The sequence below is a fragment of the Felis catus genome, chromosome C1, assembly GCF_018350175.1.
Source record: "Felis catus isolate Fca126 chromosome C1, F.catus_Fca126_mat1.0, whole genome shotgun sequence".
In the NCBI taxonomy this organism is placed as follows: domain Eukaryota; kingdom Metazoa; phylum Chordata; class Mammalia; order Carnivora; family Felidae; genus Felis; species Felis catus.
In genome coordinates, this window is record NC_058375.1 from 30681066 (window position 1) to 30703007 (window position 21942).

The window sequence follows — 21942 nt, forward strand, 5'->3', positions numbered from 1 at the left end:
TGGTAGTTCCAGATGGGAACACTGAGTCCATTGAGCCAAGAGCACTATCAGGAAAAGCGTGCCTTCTGATGGGTTCAGGCTGCAGAATCTCCCCTCAGGGTGGTCTTCATGTGGGGGAAGGTCTACAGAGAGACACTGGACCTGGATGGAACTGATCTCAGGCCTGCTCACTACATGAAATGCCACTGGCATTTCTTGAGAGGACCAGTTAGTAAATATAATTGTGACGAAGGAAAAGAAGACAATAGAAATTTATTTTAAAAGTCATCTATTTATTTGAATGGCTTTTATGAGGCAGAAGCTCATGTTGTAAGATTCAGGTATAGGACCAGCATGAGGAATGAGAGGGATCCCCACTGACAAGCACACAGCACCCTGTATCACGTGACTGGGTAAATGCTGTGAGCCCGACAGAGCTGGGGCCCGGGGAGGGCTGATGGCAGACCATAGAGGGGCTGAGCTGAAAACGTATGAGCTGTCTCACCCCCTCCTCAGACAAGGGAACTCACATAGATAACGAAGCGCATGCTCCAACCATTTAAGGAGGCACTTAGGAGATATACCATAAAAAACAACCCAAGGAGGTTAGGTTGTAAGGAAGACCAGGGCAGCCCATGTTTGCCAAAGATATAAATAGACCTATAAAGATATAAATAGGGCTTCAGTCAGGTAGATACAAGCATACTATGTATAAGGCTTCACTTTAAATCTTGTTCTATATTGAGGGGGGGAAGGGGACTGAGATGCTTTTTAAGTAGAAACCAGAAGCTAAAGATACACATGCTAATAAAGTACTTGATATGCACACAGTTTAAAACACACAGGGATGAACTAGGTTATCTCTGAGGTCTCTTAAAGATCCTAAACTCTGGGAGCCTGAGTGAAATACCCTTACATGCTCAGTTAGTCGGTTCTGAAGAACCCAGTTCACTGGGCCTGGGCCAGAAGGTGCAGACAGGCGACTCCAGGGCTGGCTTGAGCCTGCAGGATGTGTTTTGTTTGGCTTGTGCAGTGCTTTCCAAATTCAAAAGAGTTGCCAACATTTAAAAGTCCAGATTTTTAGCTTCTCTTGAAAAATGGGGTGGAGATATCTGGCCACACCAGCACACATTCCCATGTGGCAGAAACTGTGTCAGACAACAGCATATGCACGCTCCCTTTCACTAAAGACTCTGCCTCTCTTCTCTCATTTATGTTTCCTGCCTGGTCCGTGGAGGCCCTTGTGACCAGGCCCAGACACCCAGTCCGTGGTGACCTCATGATTTTCTACCTGGTGGAAGCTACAAGCTTAGCCTTGAGGCCTTTATCCTAATTCCATGGTGGACCCATCTTAACAGTGGACCCACGGAGGCATTTTCACCCACAATCTAGGAGTATGGGAGGCAGTAACTCCAGTCTGTAGAACTTTCATTTGTCTTACAGGGACCTCTAATCCTAAGAAGATGAATAACTGAAAAGTTGCCAGCCATATTTCACTTTCATAAATTCAATCCCAAAGGCTTTGGGGAGATACTTCCTGATCAAGGCCAAGAGTTAGTCATTTCTGGGCCAGACTAGAACACCCAAGCAGAGAAAGGAATCCCAGCCTAGATCGGGCTGGGCCAGGGGAGCAGGGAAGAAGGTAGCTTTTCTGGCCATGACCATGAGATGACCAGGACAGCTGCGTGAGGTTGGCAGGTTTTGCAGGTGTTAAGAAAGCTCCACTCATGTCATAGTGTGAATGACACCATCTGGATTCGTGCAGTATACAATCTGCCCAACTGTACGTGTTAACCCTGGGACTATTAGGGGGAGAAAAGAAATAAGTGGAAATGGTGAGGCAAATGCAGTCCAAAGGGGTGTCCTAGCACAGATTCTACCACTTCTTTCCCAAGACTGCAGGGTGTAGGACTGGGAGGTAGAGGATTATAAGTCAAGATCTTGTTGGCCAGAGGAAGCTGGCAAGAAAGATAAGTGGCCCCCATGCTGCACATGTGCAAATGCCCATGAGATGATGGGAATGGCCAGAAGCAGTCCCAGGAAACAGGGCTGGCCATAGTATGGGGGGCCCAGGATCCTTAGTTAACAGAGATAACCATCCTGTCCACTGTCCACACACACACACACACACACACACACACACACACACACACACAGAGTTGTCAGCAGATATATCTGACCCATTACACGCTCACATAAACAAACATACATGCAGTTTTTATCCTGTTGTACACACTCAGATGAATGTGTACAAACACACAATCACAGTGGTTGCTGGTAAGAGCAATCAGCTTGTCACACAGGAAATTTTCAGTCCTTTCCTGCAGGAATCTAGCACAGCACCAACTAACACAGGAGACAAAAATCAACCCCTGAATAAAACCACCAACTCTGGCCTGTAGTGCCATCTTCTGGCAGGACGGGATATTGTACTTTGCCTCAAAATGGTGAAACCCAGTAGTTTCCCAGGCACGGGATCCAGGGAAGCCACCAGCCCCAGGATGCCATCCCCCCTCCTCTTTGTGTTCTGTCCTAGTGGGGTGAGACCCCAGCGTCCTGAGTTGTACCACGGCATCAGAGAATGAACATTCAGGGCCTTGAATGCCCTCTGGAAAGCAATGCCCAACACCAACAGGGATGTCAAAATAGGGTTTCATCTTTCATGCCAACTCTAACTCACTGGTAGGGGCCTCCTGGAAGGCTGGGTTGAGAAGGCTTCTGAGGCCAAGTCTGGGCATATGGGAGAAGAGTATCATGATGGAACAGTGATGTCTACAGGTGGGACCACTTCCACACTTGCCATTCTTGCAGTGGATTCTGCAACCGTGGTAAGTTCCTAAACCTGCAGGGTCCTAGATTTCTCGTGATGCACAATTCCACCGCGAGGGTATGTGTGTTTGTCGCTTACACCTGCATAGCACAAGACAATTGCCGCTCTGACTTTTGATGGAGTTTTATCTCTTGCTTGATCAGTAACATCTGCGCCAGCTAAAGCCCTCACTGAAACTCTTCATGAAGAACGTGTTCTTGCTTCCACAGAAAGCTTGCAAGTGACCTGTCAGATCAGAGTGCTGAAGTCAACATTGGGCACTTTGCTTTATCCAAAACTAATATTTAGCGAAACCCATCCATCTACCAGCACTTGTCACTTCCCGAGAGGCCCCATGAGGGCAATGACAAACTTACAAAGCCATGTTGGTCAGGTGTTGGACAGCCATCTGGGCTCAGCCCTAGCCAGGGGTCCCGCTCCCTGCTCCTCACCCGTCCGTTTAGGAGGGCACGTTCAAGTCAAATTTGCGCATCAACAACACTTCAAATTACAACAGGCCATGGGTCACTTGAAAATAGTCAAAACTTGAAATCTAAAACCCTCAAATGCCAAGAGTCGGTTGCAGTCAACGTCAAGGCACTTAGCTGGGTGGGGCCTGAAATTTTCTGCAACCCTAATGATGCTCATTGATGGGCATGGAACCCCCACCCCCATGCTCCCCTTTCTGGCAGTAAAACCAGCATCTAACTCCACTGCTTAGGTGGATGTGAGCTGGTCTCTCCCAGTATGGGGCAGACTGGAGATGTTTGCCTTAGCCCAGGGTCAGATAAATATTTTCAGCTCCTTGTTCTCTGTTGAAAGAAGTCAACTCTGCTGTTGTGTGCAAACGCAGCCATAGACATATGTGAACCAACGGGCATGGCTGTGTTCCAATAGAAGTTTCTTTACAAGAATAGGTGGTGAGCTAGGTGTGGCCCATAATTTGCCAAACGCTTCATTAGCCCAATACAAAGGTCTTCAAGCTGGGTTCCAGGGAAGGGTGGTGGCGGCCGGTGGGGGGGGGGGAGCGGTGGGGATGTCTGGAGGTGCTTCAGGAGTTCTACAAACGTTTGGCTCTAATTTAAATCCCTCTTAGCTATTTAGGAAACCGCAACAAACCTGTACCCACTTTGTCACGAAGCTTCTCTGGCCACCTCTATGCTGTCTGGGCTGGACGGCAGAATGGCTAAGAGCCTGGGTCCCAACAAACAGACATGCGCTTGAGGACCAGTGCGGCCACTTACTAGCTGCGTGACTTTGGGCAGGTTACTGTCTCTAAGTCGAGTGGATGATGGCCATCGTGCTGGTGCAGCCTCCTGGACGCCCCTCTGGCTGAAACTGTGGGAAGATGGCGTTGTCACAGTGGAAGATGGCCAGGGCAGCTGAGGCCATGGAAGGTCACTCGGGCTCGGGCCAGTGCTATTTACTAACTGTTATGGAGGTATTTCAATACCTTTATCACCAGTTTGGTGTACTGGTGCACACCAGTTACACCAGTTGAATATCATTGTAATGCCAGATCCACCGCGGGTTTGAACTTCTTGCTGGTTTTGATTTCTTCTGGCATTTTCTGCCACCATCCCCACCATTCTGATTGGGCACTCAGGAAAAGGAGGGAGGAGTTCTGCATTGATCTTAACAGCCTCAGTGCATAGAACAGGGCTTGTTGTTCTGTTCAGTGGCAGTTTCCACTGGGTCTGGGACTTATGTTGGCAAGCACTTCCTGGGAAGTGTTCCACAGGACTTGTCAGGGAGCGGGACTGTTGGCTTACAGGGGTCCAGCATTTCAGGAGCTGTGGCCCCTCTGCCCCAGTGCTGCAGTCCAGTGGGGGCTTTGGTGCTCAGCTGTCTTTTTAATTTGCCTGGTGAGACAATCAAGGATGTTCCTTGCCCCGGAGCTCCTCCTCGCCACTGGAAACAATCAGAACGTGTGTCTGGCTGCTGCCTCGCCTGCCTCCAGGATTCTGGCCTTTGACTGTAGCCACTGAAGGCTGTTTTCCAGGCCTGAGATGCTCATTTAGGGTTTTAATAATAGAATTGGACCCCAGTGTTGCTCACTGCCCGGGGCTATCCATGTCTATTACTGGTGGCTCCAGTGAAATCGCGACTTTTACTACACCTTATCTTTCTGCTTCCAGCATCATATTTTTCTGCTTCCTGAGAGACTTAGAAGAATCAGGGCTGTTTATCACTAGGTTCTGGAAGCAGGACCTCTTGGTTCCCAGAAGCCCTGGGGTTTATCTTAATTAGGCGCCATCTGCTACCTAATATACATGTCTGCCCTGGTCATCCAGCCTGATACTATTCCATGAACCTCGGCTGTGCCCAGCTTTGCAGGCTGCTTATGGCTGTGGCTGGCTCTGTGAGCCCTAGAGGCTCATCCAAGGGGGTGATTCTGATGGGGGGAGGACAGAGGCCCTTTTGTGGTCTAGTCAAGATCAAAGATAACTCCCTCTCTCACTGTCTTTCCTGCAGGCTGTTCTTAGGTCTCACTATCTCCGGGCTTGGAGCAGAGGGAGGAGCTCAAAAACCAGACCCTCTGCCCTGAGGCGTCCTCTGTTGGCCGGAAGAATCCTGCCCCTCCTGTGATAAGGCAGTCATTGGCGGGGCCTGCCCCAAGCACTTAGCAAGGTCTAGACCTACCCCCCACCCCCCAGTTTCCCTGCAGCCCCCGACACAGAGTGAAAATCAGACCCAGCACTTCTCTTCTGGCCCCAACTGTTGCACATTTTAAGAACCACCTCTGTCTTCCCACTTTTTTCTCCATCCTGGATTATCTTTCTGCAACTACTACCCTGCCCTACACTGCTCAGAACCATTACCCATTCGGACTCTGAGCCAAGTCCTCAAAATCACAAAGGTCAGAAGGTCAGGCCCCACGTGGCCCTTCATCCCCTTTTCCCGCCCTCATAAGCCGTCCAACCCTCCTGCACACACCTCCAGGCTCCTGTCCCTATGATGGTTCCTGTGGCTTGCTTCACAGAGTGCTTGCTCACGCTGGGATTCTTCTCGGAGCCAGGCAATCAGTCGCTCACACAGACAGCTGCTCACCCTTTCTGGGTCTTCCTGAGGGACAAGTTCTCAGTGTCCCCACCCTCCCTTCATAGCGAGAGCCAGGCTCGTCTGCAAAGGAGGAGGCTGACTCATCAAGGAGTGAGAGTTCTCCACGGGAAGTGGTGACAAAGGGGCTGCAGAGGCTCCTGCAAGGGTGGAGGATCCACTGGGGCACTGCAGGGGGAAGTCACTTCATCCTGGAGTCCCTTGCACAGCATCCCAGTGACAGAGAGCTCAGTACTTCCGCTCGCAGTCCCATAGCTGGAGAATCTTGCTAGTGCACACACTTCAGCTCCTTGCTCTCTAGCTGGTCACTGTCTCAGATCCGACCTTCCCACGTCACCCGGGGTGGGCCTTCCCTCCCACGCAGGCAGGACTACCTCCCCCTTTAGCCCCTGAGCTTTCTTCCTCTGCATTTGGGTCCACAACAGTGAACCCCAAACCCCACCTCTTCCCCCACTGGCGGAGCTGCTTGGCAGCACAGCAGGATGCGATCATTGAGGGAGGAGGGGGGGCTGAGCTGAGGGGGTTGGGAGGCAGGAACAAAAGGAAATTTGGCTGAAAGCAAAAGCAAAGGGAGCACTGGGCAGGCTGCCACCACCGCTCCTCCCTGGGAGAGCTTGCAGTGCCCCCTGCTGGTGGAAGGAGAGCTTGCGCGCAGGTTAAATTGGCTCCTCTCTCCTTCCGCAAACCCTGCCCCTGGCAGCTGACCCCTGGTGCATGACTCAGAGCAGAGGATCACAGGGAGCAGATGGGTCATCTTGTCCAGTGGTTTCCAAACGTGTGGCATTAGAGGTAGGGTTGCTGCAGACAATTGTGCATTTTGCCCATCTGACAAAGGCCCCTGGCCTGAGGAGCCAGTGGGGGCTGAAAAACAGGCTACATGCTGCCGAGCAAGGCAAGGACCCCAGTGTGGGTCTGGGCCAGCCCCCAGGAAGGGCCGTCTTTCTGAAATTCATTCTAGAGACAGTGCTCTTCTCTAACTGAACAAATGTACCATACGGACTAGCAGCGGCCCTATCACAGGGCAATCTTATTAAACCAAGCTTCTTGAGCTGAAGGAGACTTTGAAAACCACCTACAAGATGGGGGAACTGAGGGCCATGAAAGGGAGGGACTTACCCGAAGTCAGACAGCTAATGCCAGGACGGAGCTTGGAAGCCAGATGCCTTCTCTCTCAAAGCCATGTTCCTTGCATCCCACTGAGCTGGTTTTCACCCCAGGCCCCTTCCCTTCTTACCTGGCTCCTCTGACCAGGCCCCACCCTGGCTCCTCTGACCTGCCGCCCTCGTTCCCTCAACTTTCTCTGCAACCCAGCTACTCTGCAGTCTTCCTCTCCTTGCCGGAATCATGGCACAGTGTTTGCCCGAAAGAGGGGCTGGTGAGAATTCTGGCTCAGTCCGCATAATTCCCCACCAGTCCCTCACTCGTGGGGATGGGAGCAGTCGTGTAGGACAGAGTGGTGAGGAACTAGAAGGGTCCACTGGACGACATGGTGAAGTATATGACAGGGGGCTGTGCCTGGAGCTGGCGGCTCAGCTACTGTGCAGACGGGGCCTGCTTCGCAGGTGCAGCCTGCTGGGGTGTCTGTGCCACGCCGTAAGGCACATGGGCGGCCACTGTGCCCATCTCCTGAGCCCCAGCCACATGGAACATCTGGTCGTCGAAGAAGATGTGTGGGCGGATCTTCTCAAGGAGGGGGCCCTTGGGCGCTCCTGCAAGGAACAGGGCTTCGTCTGTCTCCAGGCCCCAGCTGCGCAGGGTCTTGAGAGCTCGGGCCCCAGAACTGGCCGCGCTGCGTGCCGTCACCAAGTAGGTGCGGATTGGACACTCCAGCCGCAGGCCCTTGGAGTAGAACTTCTTCTGCAGCCTACCCAGTGCCTCTAGAAAGCCCTTCAAGGGGCCCTACAAGAAGGCAAGGGAACACTGTGAGCTCGTCCGTCTCCCAAACATTTGCCCCCTCCCCCCTCCAGCTGGGCTCCTTCCTAAAGCACGAGTGTCTTGTTGTTTGGGACAGGAAAGGTTCTCGGGATCCCCAAATCTCCCACTTCTGCTATGCCTGCTAGGGCCACTGTGTGCATCAAGGGGACTGTAGGTACCTATACTGGTCTGGTCTCCACACTGCTGTGATTGGGGATTTCTGTGTCAGAATAACCATACCAGAGCAACTGTTACTCTGTATGTCCATCCATGTGGCCACCAGGTACATGGGTGTCTGTCCTGCAGCTGTGTAAGTGTGGCCTTCTGTGCTCATCAGCAGGGAGGATATTAAAAATACTTAGTAACTATGGCATGGGCACCCTCCAGTCAGAATGGACTCCGGCTGCAAATAACTGGGACAGACAGACCAATGGGTACCTGCTGAATATCGACCTTACCCATTGGGCACAGGTGGCTCAGGGTGTCGTGTTCCAGCTCTCTAGGGTCAGGGAAAGGATTTACTCTCTACTGTGCCTAGGACAACAAAGCTTAACGAGGATGTGTGAATAAAGAACCAGATGCTGATGAAGAGGGAAATCGCAACAGCAGCTGGAGATGAGGGCCTGTGGGCTTCTAATCTTGGAGACCCCTCACTGGCTGGGTGAGCCAGTGAAACAGGGGTCACTGGCAAGCAGTGTTCTCCTGGGACTCTGCCTACCACTTAGTGGTAAAACTGTGCTGCCCTGGATTCCCGGGGATTTCAGAGGAATCCCAAAAGAATGCAAGTTGGATGACTATCCGGGGGCCACAACTACAGAAAGCCTGCTGAGCTCTGGAGAAAGAGGTTCTGGGATTATTGAGTAACGAGATTTTTGTCAAAAGCGCAAATAGGAGCTCCCAGGGGGTCTGAGAATCCCAACACCTCTAACCCCAGGGGGTTTTCACAGGCTCCAGGGCACAGTCTCGGGGAGACTCCAAGCCATAGGAGGGCCCCTGAGCCTCCCGGCCAAGGGATAGATGGCAGGAGGTGGGAGGGCCGGTGTGGCCCAAAGCAGGTAGGCTGCTGCAGACCCCACCCTCGTCTGGATCTCCTGCCCCCTGAGGAGCCGTCCAGCTTTTTCTTTTCTCCAGTGAGGTAAATGGGAGCTTCCTGAGGACCTGGGAGACTAGTCAGAGGGGTGAGGGAATCTCAGAGAAGGAACAAAGGCTCCAGAGAGAAGATGGCAGCTCTGGGGAGAGGGTGAGGCCTTTGAAGAGAGGAGGGAAGCTTCGGAGAGGGCAGGGGAACTTAGAGAACGGGGGCTTCAAAAGGGGGGTGGGATTGCACTGAGGTAGATGGGGTTCATTGAGGGGAGCCAGGGGTCAGGTGAGAGGGATGAGGGCTGGAGGCCTGGTTGGGGGGACCCAGTTGGATTCTGGGCTGAGCTTGGGGTTTGGTTCTGGGCTCAAAGTTCCAGCCAAGGGCAAGTTCTGGGGACCCTCCTTGCCCCTCTCAGGGGTTCTGGGGAGTGTGTGGAGCACCTGAGCCAAAGGTTTGTTCTCGTGGGCCTTCTCATGCTCGAAGAACCTGTCCAGCCCATGGGCCTTGACGATGCGCTCCGACTCATCGGAGAAGAGCACAGCATCCCCATCGAAGGCCACGCGCAGCTGACTCTGGGATACAGCCACGTCCCTGCTGGGGCTGAAGATGGTGGCGGCTGCAATTCCTGGGCAGAGAGAGGCAAGCGTTGTCTGCTTTCATCTAGGCAATGGGGGGGAAGGGTGCCCTGACACCTGCCTCAGCTGCCTGGGGCCAGGAGACCACTATCTCAGGCTGTTCATGTCCCACTGGCCTCACCCAGGACTCAGAGCAAGGCTAATGAGGGCTCATTTTCAGAATATTTAAAAACTGGCCAATAAAAATGGACAGTGGCTTTTGCTCTGAGTAGGACTTTGAGGGCGCTGGCCCAGGTCAGGGTTTCCTTTTAGTTGCTGCTGTGTGGGAAGGTCTGGGGTGGGGGCAGCAGGAAACAGGGGTCATTCAGAGAATGCAGGGAAGCAGCTGTTTATCAATCAGTAGGGAGAAATTTCAGTTCTTTAATATCTAGTAAGGTCATGCTGGTATGGACCAGCTGAATGTCAGTCCTGACCGGAAGGAAGGGCCCCCCAGGTCACTTTTGTCCTTCTAGGAGCTCCTTACAGGCACCTGATGTTGACTCGCTAGGGGCTGGGAAGGAGCCCCAACCTGGGCTTGGCCTCAGTTACCCTCTCCTGTTGATTCTGGCAAAGTCTCTCACCTTCTCTGGACCAAGGTAGAGTTAAGGGTGTCTGAGCTCTGTCTGGAGCTGAGATTCCAGGCTGAAGCCTATAGGCACCCCCAGTCCACTGCCACAGTGACCACCAGGTATGCCCCACTCAGGCCTCCTTAAAGCAACATGGGCGACCATCAAGGGCAGTCCCAATGCTATGTGGCTGTGTACATAGAATCTCTGCAAGCCTGGGCTTCTCCAGGGGTCAGGGATGCCTGTGGGAGCCCTGGCCCCAGACCAGAGCAGCACTGGACAGCAGAGAGCCAGCGCTAAGAGGCTGGAGGCCTGGGGATCTGTTCTCTAGCTGCCATCTCCCCAAAGGCTGCTTCAGCCCTGCTCTTGGGAATCTAGGCTCACAGAGGTTGGACTAGGGCAGAGCTCTGTGAGGAGAGAGCAGTGCCAGGCTCCCTTCAGCAGCCTGAGGATGCTCTAAGTAGGACCAGGTCCTGGGCATCAGGCCAGGCACCTTCTCAGCACCTGCAACACTGGAGCCAAGATGAACCAGGACCACCCGACTCTGGGCAGGGCCTCCCTCCTGACCATCCCCTGCTTGCTAGCCTGAGCTCAAATTACAGACATATAGAGACACACATGCAGGCCAGTGCCAAGGCCCCAACCAGAGGGTGTGACATCTGCCTAGAGAAATCACTTCCGGTTTCTGGTTAAAGAAAGCCTCTTGGAGCCTAAAGCAACTCAAAAGAGTGAGGCATCAGTGGGAAAGAGGCCAGGCTTCTAGGCAGGAGACAGCATGAAAGAAGAGGAAAGTGGATATATTGTTGGTTGATAGAGAAACCCACCAGTAGTGTTCAGCCTGAGGAGCCGTCTCAGGCAGGAGGACAGTCCTTCCTCCCCTGTGGGCCCGTTTTCTTCCACGAGCAAGAGGGATATGCACCCTGTCAGGAGGGCCGAGACTGTGGATGCCACCCCAAACTTCCACTTGAGAGAGACACATGGACTCTGGGAAATTCTCTTCGTCAGTACCTGCAGCTGTGTCTCCTAACTTCACCTCGGCACGGCCAGGCCAGCTGCTGCAATGCCAGCCATTTCCCAGACCGCAGTGCTCAGGATGTTCTAGATACTGACCTTCTTCCCCACTGGCCCTGCGAGGGGCGGAGGCTGCTCATGGTCACACAGGAATCAGAACTACTGACCCGGAGGGTTCTTAGAAGGGAGTACAGGTCATAGGAATTAAGGAAGGTACTTCCTTTCCAGTTACCATGGTAACCCTTAGCACCTGCTCAGAGCTTTAGGACCAAGCCCCGCACCCCCCGAAACCCCTCTGTCAGACTCCCCCATATTCTCCCTTCCCAGTTTGACTCACCTTCATCAATGGCTTCCCGCACTTTTTCCGCATCAGCTGACAGGTAGAGGTTGGTGTGATAGGCCTTGAGGTAGCAGATGGGGCTATTCCCACCTGTCATGCAGAACCGCTCAATGAACAGGTCTGGGGAGGAGGTAGAAAACACCCAGGTGATGCCCGAGTCAACCCTCAGGGCCTCAGAGTGGTCCCTTGGTGTCCAGTGGGTGCCATGTTGGTTCTGAGTGGTGGTGGGGCAGCAGAGGGATTCTCTGAATGATTTTACGTCACCATTCCTCTCTCTGAGCCCCTCCATCCTTCATTCATGTAACATGGATGGGCAACCAGGAGTGACTGCCTGGTTCAGGGTAGTATCTTCTTGCCAGATAGTCACAGTACTACAAAAGGTGGGTCCCCAACCAAGCCTGGCCCTCCTGGCCATAGCTGATTGGATAGGGGCAGACACCTGACCCAAGCTGGGCCAATCAGATCCTCTCCAAGCCTGGGCTGATAGTGACTTCCTGCCCCTGTGTGCGGAGGCTGTAAAAGATTTGGTGGTTGGTTAAGAGGCTGTCTGAGCCCACTGAGTTATTCCATCGCTACCCTAGCCCCCATGAGGGACAATCCACAATGGAAGGGCTAATGCCTGGTGCAGCAGGAGCCCTTGAAGGCCATGCTCCAGTACTGTAGATGGTGTCTCCTGTTTACTAGGTGCTTATGTCCTAGGGCACTTAAATATTTTGAATATCATCGCTCCCAGCGATTTTAAGTTAGGATTTTTAAAATGCCACCGAAGTTCTGTTGGTTGCTTAAAACAAGAATTTGTAAACTTATAAAGCTAGCTCTGGAGGATCTATTACTTCCAATCAAGAGTTTGGACTAAGACACAAAGTCCCTTCTCTCTGACAACTGCACCTACTTCACCTAGCAGCCTTGTGAGGCCTGTGAGCCCCACTGCAGACAGAGAAACTGAGGCACGGAGGCAGCAAGTGCCCTGCCCAATGCATAGGCAGGGTGGCCTGTGCAGTGGGGTACCGGAGCTGGCTTGTACCAGCTTGCGAGAGCCTAATGTTAAGCATTCAGGGATTTTTTTTTTTTTTTGAGTCAGTTAGATTGTTCAACTGTTGACAACTTGAAATCAGCCATGGTGGGAATATTTATGCCCTAAGATGGCAATCAGAGTTTTTGTTTGTTTGTTTGTTTTGTTTTCTTAAAGACGCAGCTTACCAGCATACGCCTGGGCTCAGGTTCCAGTTGGCATCACCTCCCTCCTGCAGAAGTGTGGCCCTATCCCCAAGCCTCTAGTAAGGGTGTCCCATGGCCAAGCCCCTGATGCTCACCGTAGTGGTTGATACTGTTGATGAGACGGACACCCACTTGAGCGTGGTTGTTGGTCACGAGGACAATGTCAAAGATGTCCTCACTATCGGGGTACAGCTCCCGCAGCCGCCTGTTCACAGCCTCCAGAGCCTGGATGGGAGAGAGGACCCTCTTGCTCAGAGCCCCGGGGAATGATATCTGGAGTTGGTAGCCAGGGCTGGGGAGGAGGGGGGGTCAGCTGGGATCTAATGGTGGGAGAGTGGGAGAGGGGAGGTCAGGGACTGGCCAGGGGTGAGAACAGTGGACTTGGACTGTCTCATCCTAACCTCACATCATGCTGGTTGATGGCTGCACAGGGGCGCCTCACTAAAAGGGTGAGTGGAGGCTGAAATCCAGTCCATTTCCACTCACCAAGCTAGTTACCTGGAGCGGGGCTGCATTAGCGCAGAGGATGGGGAGGCTTCTTCCCACAATGGCTCTGTCCCCTTGCCAAGCCAAGTTCCCGTGGGCTGGCATCTGCCCGGGTGTGGTGGGGGGGGGGTGGCTTTCCTTACTCAAACACCTAGGAGTGCTTTTTCTGATCCCCACAAAAGCACTACATGGCACCCACCTTCACGAAGGGGAAGGCCGGCCCGGGGCTGAAGGGCTCGTTCTCATGTTCCAGCTGGTAGCGCACATACTCCTCAACGCCCTGCTCCGTGTAGATGCGCTGCTCCTCATCCATGCGGAACAAGGCTCGGGAGGACACAGCAATGGTGACGGCATTCTGAGGCTTGGGCTGTGCAGGTGCAGGAGGAGGGCTGTTACTCACACTCCCTGAGGCAGGTCGCACATGCCAGCTTCCCTGGGTACTGGGGACAGGGAGAAGACCCAGGCCCCGTCTCTGCCCTAAGAAGCCTCTGCCTTGGGCAGGGGCAGACCTGGGTCAGGACCCCCTCCATGCGGGACCCAGCCAGGAACTGAGGGAGATGGTGGCTCCCCACCAAGGAGCATGATCTGGTGGGAGGGATATGCCCTCGGGCAGTCTGCAATCTAGTCAGCTATCTGGACACAACGGAAAAATGAATACAGTGTATGTAGCCAGAGTATTGATGCCCAAGATGGTCTCCTGATGGGTTCCATTACCAAATGAGAGCTATATGCCCCTTAGGAAGAAATGGTGCCCAGAAACGTAGCAGTTACATAAGAAAATTTATCTCCAGCCCAGATCTTTCTCCCGAGCTCCAGACTTCTACATCTAACTGCCCAGTTGACCAACAGACACTCAAACTCAACGTGCCCAAAGCTGAATTCCCACCACCCCTTGCACCTCCAAACCTGATCCCCCACCCACCTCCTCATCTCATTCTCAGCACCACCATGGACTCAACACTAAGGTCAGAGCTGAGATGTCAACCTCAGCTCCTCCCTGTTCCTCAATTCCCCCTCCCCCACCAATCAATCAATCAATCAATTAATCAATCACCAAAACCCGTCAACTGTATAGAATCCATCTACTTCTTTGAGTCTTCCCTGCCAAAGTCGTCTTCCCTGCCAAAGTCGAGCCCATCACCATCTCCCACCCCAGGTCATCCATATTGTTGTCAGGGGATGTTTCTCAAGTTCACATCTGATGATGCCCCTCCCCCTTTCAGTGGTACCCACTCTTCTTAAGTTCTGTTTCATAGCCTTGAGTATGGAGTAGAAAGCCCTTTGAGACAGACCCCTATCTCTCTCCACTGTCACCTTCCTGTTATCCCACTTTGTTCAGTCTGACCTTTCTCATGTCCGAACATACCCTTCTGTCTCTGAGCCTTTGCATGTGATGTCCCCTCTGCCTGATCTGCTCTTTCCTTGACTCCATCTAGCTAACTTCTTTTTTAGTGTTTATTTATTTTTGAGAGAGAGAGAGAGAGAGAGAGAGAGAGAGAGAGAGAACATGAGAGGGGGAAGGGCAGAGAGAGGGAGACACAGAATCCAAAGCAGGCTCCAGGCTCCAAGCTGTCAGCACAGAGCCCGACGCACAAACCAAGCGATCGTGACCTCAGCCAAAGTCAAATGCTTAACTTACTGAACCACCCAGGCGCCCCTCCATGTGGCCAATTTCTACCCAGCCTGCAGATCTCAAACTGCATGTTGCCTGCAGGAAGTCACTCCTTGCTCCTAGTCCTGGGCTTGCTACCCCTCCCATAGATTTCCTTTTTTAATCAAATTTAGTGCAGGCTTCATTTAACGATTTCCATTTCTAGACAGATCTGGGGAGGAAGCAGGAACCATGCTTAAATTCTGAGGGAGCAAGAACCAGGACTATCTTGTTTATTTACTGTATCTAGAGTGCTTAAAACTGTGCCTAGCACACAGCAGGTGCTCGGTAAATTTGCAATGCTCAAGTAATCTGTTTCAACGAGAAACAGTATTTGCCACAACAAACTTAATGCGAACTGGACATTCCAGCGCAGTACCTCGATCTGCTCAGATTGCTTGACATATGGTAGGTGCTCAGAGAATACTTTTTTGGTTGATGCAAATTTTACAACCATTAACTGGTCCTTTGTGCCAAGACCCTGGGCTCTGCCTGGGAGTGGCCCTGGTAGTGACTTGGCTCCTGCCCTCAGAGTCACGGGCTAGTAGGGAAGAAAAGCAGGTAAACAGAGACACAAAAGGGGGTTAGAATGAGTAATAGAACACAGGTGAAAGCAGAGTTTTGATGACAGGGGTTCACAGTAGGCTGCCACAGGAGAGGAGGTATTTGCATGGAGCCCGGAAGGAGGAGTCAGGTGAAGGGAGGCATAGGAGGTGAACACGTGCACGGTGCATTCACAAAGGTGAGCAGAGACCAGGGCAGGTGTGGGTGGAGATGAGCCCAGAAGAGGGGGCAGGTGCTAGAAGGCCTCTGTCGGGGCCTGGGAGGGCCTCAGAGCTCCCTCACCACCTGCAATGGAATGGGGAAAGGGGCGCCACCACAGACAGCAGCTGGACCCTTTATAATCCGCGGGGAGGATTAGAATGTGGGTGCTTGCCTGTGGGTGCACATGCACCCAGAGTCCCAGCACATCTGTGTGGCCTGAGCATTCCTGGAACTGTGATTCCCACTTTATAGATGAGGAAACACAGGTGCAAGGTGAGAGTAACACTCATAAATGGGCCTCAAATTCTGACCTACTGCTGCCAGCACTGTGGGCCATGTGCTCAACCCCATTGCTTCCCTCTGGAGTCAAGCCTGGGTCCCAATCAGTTGACAACATTGAGCGATTACCATGTGACAGGCACCATGCTGGAGACATGGCAGGAAACAATACAGGCATGATCCTCACTCCCATGGAGCTTATGATCTACCCCCAAGGCAGAGATCTGTGCCATCCTTTAGAACAGCATTGTCCAGTAGAACTTTCTGTGATAATAGACACGTTCAGTGCTGTCTGTGTGGATACGTGTGGCTACGGAGCAACTTGAAATGTGACTAGTGAGACTGGGGAACTGGATTTTTAATTGCATTGAGTTTTAATCAATGTAAATCTCAGTGGCTATGAATGGCGAGTGGCTAATGGAGCTCTAAACCTCAAAGTAGTAACAGAAGACCAAAGAGTTCCCCAAGCTCATGTGGTAAACCTCAGTTTGCATTTGACTTTTACCCCAACCAAGATGGTGTCTGTGGCCAGCAGGGCCAGGGAAAGGCAGTGACAAGACAGGTGCCTCTTCTCTGGGACTCAACCCAAGTGCCTCTCCCAGTTGCCAAGCACCCCCTGATCATGGGTTGGGTACCTCCCAATCTCCTTGGCAACTGTGAGCTTTCAAGGAAAAAAGGTAAAGTTAAAAGACCAACAGGAAAGCGGTGATAGAGGCCTGGCCAGGGATGGTGAGGGTGGGATCGGGGGAGTGGGGAGACCACTCTTACAAACCCAGGAAACCTGCTGGGCTTCAGGACAGGGCCTGAGCTTGCTCCACCCCCTGGGCTTCCTGCCCCCAGGGACAGGCCCATCACCCCTTCAAGGACAGACAGCCAGCTGCCCTCTCAGCCCCTTCAGGCAGGTTCCCAAGTCAGCCGCTCCAAACCAGGCAGCCAGCCAAGGTCTCGCTCCTCACTTGCTGTCCCACAGTCCCTGCCAGACTACTGCATTCTGGGTCCCCTCTGGCTGAGCTATTCAGACCCCATCCCATCCCAGGAAAAACATCCCAGTTGCCTTTCTTCTCTTATAAATGGGGGAGTAGACTCAGAGAGGGGCAGAGTATTACTCTAGGTCACACAGCAAAGTCAAGGCAGAGGCAGGTATGGAAGATCCCAAGTCTCTGGTCTCTAACTTGGCCTCTGTCCACACAGCAGCACCTCCCCCCATAAACCCCTCCTTGATTGCTCCCAGATGACCCCAACCCCTTCCATGTCAGCCACTTCCTTGGGACCCTTGGCCCACACAGACTTCCCCTTACAGATTTGAGAGAAATGATAAGGGAACACCATGCCCTAAGGTGGAGGTTCCTATGGGCAGGGCTCTCTTTCTCCTCAGAATGGAGGTCCCCAGGGCAGGACCCTTCTGCCAGCTCCATCTGCTTTGACACTGTACAAGTGGGATAGGTTCTTAGGGCCCAGAGGGCATGAACTGCTGTGAGAGATACAGAGAGAGTGGCCTCTCCAGGCTTTAGGCAGAGCTGAAGGGACAGGTGAAGGGCTGACCAGAGCTGGGGAGAAGCCAAGCACTCGGAGAGGCCCCTGGACCCGGTTGCAGAGGAAGGCCACCCCTTCACGTGTTGTCAGGCATACCTGGGAACAGTTCCTCCAGAATGCAGAAGGAAGTCCAGATTCCAGACCGGGAATTGGGTCAGAGCAACCCTTCTCCCAGACCAGGGATTCAGCCCGAGAACACTGGGCTCCAGGGAGCCACAGTCCTGCCAGTTCTCTCTGCCTTCCACGGGGCGGGCGCTGGGGGGCCGGTGAGGGGGGATAATGCAGGAAAGGCGGCCCCGCCCAGCCTGCCAGAGGAGCTCTCATTTAGACTGACAAGATTCTGCCTGTTGGGCCCAAGAGAGGAACGTAGCCAAAAGCTGTTATTTCTAAAAAGTCATGCTGGGAGAAGAGCTGCTGGAAGAGAGAGTGACAAGCTAGGTCTGGACTGAGGAGTTCTCTGACCCCATGAGGTGAGGGGCTCCTATGGGCTTTCAGGGCTTAAGTATTTCACTCAAGCCCCCGGGAATGAGAATAAGCTCTAATGGGGCCCAGGAGGCCTAAAGCCCCCAAAATAGCCTTTAGGAGGGGAGGCTGCTACAGGAAGGAGCGGGGGGCTGGGAGGCCGCCAGGTCCTGGGCTCCCAGAGGACCATGAGGCATCAGGGGTCATGACTGACAACTGGACCTGAGCTCCCTGGCTCCACGGAGGAGATACATTGGTGAGCTCCACACACGACCCCAGTCCCAGTCTCCATCCCCTGGGCCATGCCATGACACTAGTCAAACTTCCTCCTCAGGCAGGGACCAGCCTCCTCACTGGTCTGCCTGCTGCCAGACTCACCCTCTCCCAGCCGTCTCCCACACAGCCCCAGAACAATCTTGCTAAAATGAAATGGGACCAAGTTAATCCCTTGCTGAAAAATCCTGCAATAGCACCCTAATCGTTGTCATACTTTTTAAAAAGAAGATTAAACTTTTATTTCAATGAACTCCTGGGCAGAACCCCAATATGTAAATCAGATATTACTATAGCTTATGAGTTTAAATTTATTTTACTAATTTACTATTTGATTCAAATGTATTACATGCACATGATATATTATAATGTCAACCAATGGAAACGGCACAGTTGTACAGGTGATAAATTTGAAACTGGGGGTTAGGCTGCCGATGCAGACTTACGCTTCATCATCTAGTTATTTGTTTCTGTGTTTGTTGGTTTTTGCACAGTATTGAGAAAGTCCTGAGTCACACCAATAAGCAGTTGCAAATGGTAAAAAAAAAAAAAAAAAAAAAAAAATTGTATTGTTTTAAACTACAAGTCTCAAGATACTCAGCAATAGTAATTGCCAGCAATTTCAAGATAATCTTCTATTAAGCAGTTCACAGGGAAAGCTTTATTCTGAATTTTGCTAAAAAAGAAAGAAAAAAAAAAAGAACCTGTAGCATAAGTTAATATATTGGTGGTATCCAAGGTGCTAAGACGTCCACATAACACATTTGAGGGAACTGAGCTTTATTACACATTTTAATTGTTTAAAAGGAAGTTGGAAGGAAAATGAAAATAAATTTGATCTGCATATAAGCAGACCCCCAGAAACATGGGGCCCCAATGGAACCTAGTTTTAAAACCCCTAACCCACTGAATACCCAGGCTCCTTAATATGGCACTCAAGGCCCCATGTGGGTCTCTGGCATCGCTCTGATGTATCTCCCAAAGATCCTGCATTCTCCCACTCAAAGACATCCCCAAGCCTTTTGCTCGTCCTGTTTTCCTGTCTGCCTGGGAAATGCTGTCTACTCAGGCTTTAAGGTGAGCTCAGATACCACCTCTACAAAGCCTTCCTTCGTGAGCCGTCACTTGCTCCCCTATGCTCCCTCTCCCCCCATCCCAGGCACCTTGTAGGGTCTTTTATCTGAGCTCTCACTATGTCCAGGGTCTCCCTCAGTGCACTGTGAGCTCCTGAGGCAGGGACTCAACCCAGTTCATCTCTCAATCCCCACTGCTGAGCTGGGAGGGCCTAGAGGTGCTGCAGGAAATGACTGTTGACAGGGTGGGCCTCCTGGGGAAGGCCGGAGGGAAGCAGCAGGATGCTTTAAGGTCAGGCAGGTGCTGTTTAGAGGATGCCTCTGGGCCAACCTCCGTTCAGTCCCCTTCCCAAGCTGTGAGATCTGGGAAGCAGGGATGAGCAACGCCAAGGCGAATCTGTCCTATGGGGAGAGGAGCTCTCTCCTCTGTGTGAGTGTCAGAGGGCTGGGACCACCATGGGGGGCACGGGGATGTTGGTGACTACTGCGATGGGAGCAGAGCCCGAAGCTGTGCGGCGGAGTCCAGCGTCGGGAGCCCTGAACACAGAGCGAAGATCCCAGTGCAGCTTAGGACGCGGGCAGCGCAGCACCCTGAGCGCAGGGCGCAGGGCCTTGAGCCAGAGTCCGAACGCAGGCGCTCGGGTCCGGGGCCCGGTGCCCAGATCGCAGGGACCTGAGCGCTGAGCGCACAGCGAGGAGCCGGGTTTCCAGTGTCAGGTTACCCGAGCCCGGGGCGCTTCCGTAGGCGCCGCAGACCCGTTTTGCCAACAAGTGCTGCTGTCCGCGCGCCCCTGGCCGCCCGCTGTCTGAGGAGCTGGGCCCTGATGACAGCATGGGGGAGGGAGTCCTGGCGTGGAACCCGAGCGCCGGTTAAAACAACAACATCAACACCGGCGCGGAGCTCCCAAAATAAACGTGAGCCAGCGCCAACTGCCCGGCGCATTCTGGTGCTGAGGAGCCGTCTCCCCTCCCGGAGGGCCGCCACGGGCCCCTCTCTAGGGGGCTTACGACCCTCCCCCGGTGACCCTTCCCCAGCCCTCCTCCGTACCCAGGCCCTGATGTTACCGATTTGGGTTTCTTCTTGGGCGCGAGGTTGTCGTAGAAAGTCTTGGTTTCCTCCCATCGCGGGGCCGCCGCGGTCTCTGCCCCTGGCCTGGGCTCGCGGGGCTCGCGGGGCTCGCGGGGGTCCCCGAGTTCCATGATCCGGCTGCGACCCGGCCGGCGGGAGCAGGCGGCGGCGGGGACGCGGCGCTGGCGGGGCTGGGCTGCAGCAGGGAGGCGCGTCCCGGGCGTGAGAAGGGGGCGGGCCGCGCGGGGAGTGTGCGCGCGCTAGCCCGCGGGGAGGCGGGGGGCCGGAGGGAGGGTGGCTAAATTCGCCCTCCTCGCTGCCCTCGCGTTGCTCTTTGCGGGATGTGTACTGGGTGGCAGCGGAGTCCAGGAATGAATGGCGGCGGGGAGGGGGCTCTAGGGAGGGTTTGGCCTCTGGGACTCCCAGGGGGAGGGGCCCTAAAGCTGGGCTTTAGGGCTGCTGCGGATTCCGGATTTCGGGGATCGTGTTCTTCACTGGTGCTCAAGGGCACCCAGAAAGGAGAGGCCTCACAACTTTTTTTCCCAGGATGGCGATCCCCAAAGAAGAAAATGAAAAGCTAGATTCCACCCTCCCCGCTCCCCGCCCCCCGTCCACCCTGCCAAAAGCTAACCCGCCTCTTTCCCCTCTGGTGCCAGGACCCTGGGGATCCGATTGGCGTCCCCTTCTCCCAGACCCTAGTCTATCCTGAGGAGGGAGAGGGGGTGGTGGTGGATGGACAGCTCCGTCCGGGAGCAGGACTCTGCTCCTAGCCGGGCACACAATAGAGGGCCCAGCTGGGCAGCTATTCTCAACCAAGGCGAAAGGGTCTTTAAAGTCCCTGGTAAGACCAGGTCCCCTCAGCCTGGCGGGGGACTCAGGCACGGGAGACACCCGGGGACTCTGAACCCAGGTTCTTGCTGGCCCCTTGAGGGCCAGCAGAGGACGCGGGTTCACAGGTTCCACCTGCAGAGCTTGGGGTGGTTAGTCACAGGCTATGGAGTGACTGAAAGGAGGAAGAGTAGAAAAGGAGTTTGGGAACCAAAGACGATTGGACCACCACCCTGGAGTTCCAGGGCACTGTCTTCCCTTGGTGCAGAGCCTAGGGTGCAGCCACTTGTGCCACCTATCCCAAGGCACAGGTCAGGAAGCAGACAAGGGGCATCTCTGTGTGAGCCTAGAAGTCAGCACAGGTGTGTGGGAGCAGGAGGAGAACATACTGGCTTAGCCTGGAGGGTGTCTGGCTGGAAGGGGGCACAAAATAAAAGGATATCCCCAGGTCCTGGGGGGAACCAACCAAACCTTGTGTGGGAGGAAGGGGGAAATAAGCAAAGCTTTTAGGATTGGGGTAAGTACTTTAGACTTGCCCTTCTCCAGACTTGATAGATTGTTTCCATGGATGGCCCCAAACTCCAGTCTGACTGCCCTTTGGCAGTGTGGCTTTGACACAGAGACCTAGATGAGCCTTAGCAAGCTGCAGCTGTGTGCCACATAAAGCTAAATGGGGTTAGAAACTCTAAGCAGAATGAGCCGGTCAGCAGATAAAGATGGGGAAAGATGTGCAGAGGGCAGCAGGGACCCCATGAAAGAGAAACCATGCTACCCTGATAGGGAGCTGCCACCGGTCCAGATGGTTTCCCAAGCCCCAAATGAGGCCAGACGATACTGTCCATCTCTCAGTCTCCATGAGATGCTCCACACCCCGTCAACAAATGCCCCTCAAAAGTTGGCGGCTATTGATTTTGTCTGACTAGCAACCTTT

The 21942-nt window shown here is 53.5% G+C and overlaps 1 protein-coding gene across 3 annotated transcripts; it reads right to left on the bottom strand.

Moving 5' to 3' along the window:
• Nucleotides 1–251: 251 nt before the first annotated feature.
• Nucleotides 252–20406, bottom strand: NT5C1A (5'-nucleotidase, cytosolic IA). 3 transcript variants are annotated; one of them, XR_440887.4, is made up of 7 exons: nt 20180–20406; nt 13278–13445; nt 12688–12817; nt 11372–11494; nt 9284–9468; nt 6965–7747; nt 252–3034 (listed from the first exon to the last, which is right to left on the bottom strand). XR_440887.4 is itself a non-coding variant. In XM_003989889.6 (6 exons), exons 1-6 carry the CDS (start codon nt 20312–20314, stop codon nt 7382–7384), a joined length of 1107 nt encoding a protein of 368 aa, XP_003989938.1. In that variant the 5' UTR covers nt 20315–20406; the 3' UTR covers nt 252–7381. The 3 variants fall into 3 exon arrangements, 1 of the variants encoding a protein (XP_003989938.1); XR_440886.4 differs by having other exon boundaries at nt 5726–7747; XM_003989889.6 differs by having other exon boundaries at nt 252–7747.
• Between the last annotated feature and the right edge of the window lie 1536 nt (nt 20407–21942).

Coding starts and splice junctions, on each gene's coding strand:
- NT5C1A (XM_003989889.6), bottom strand. CDS start 20,314: ATGGAACTCGGGGACCCCCGCGAGCCCCGCGAGCCCCGCGAGCCCAGG. Junction 12,818..13,277: donor CGGCCTTCCCCTTCGTGAAG/GTGGGTGCCATG, acceptor TCTCCCATCCAG/GCTCTGGAGGCTGTGAACAG. Junction 11,495..12,687: donor CAACAGTATCAACCACTACG/GTGAGCATCAGG, acceptor CCTCCTCCCCAG/ACCTGTTCATTGAGCGGTTC.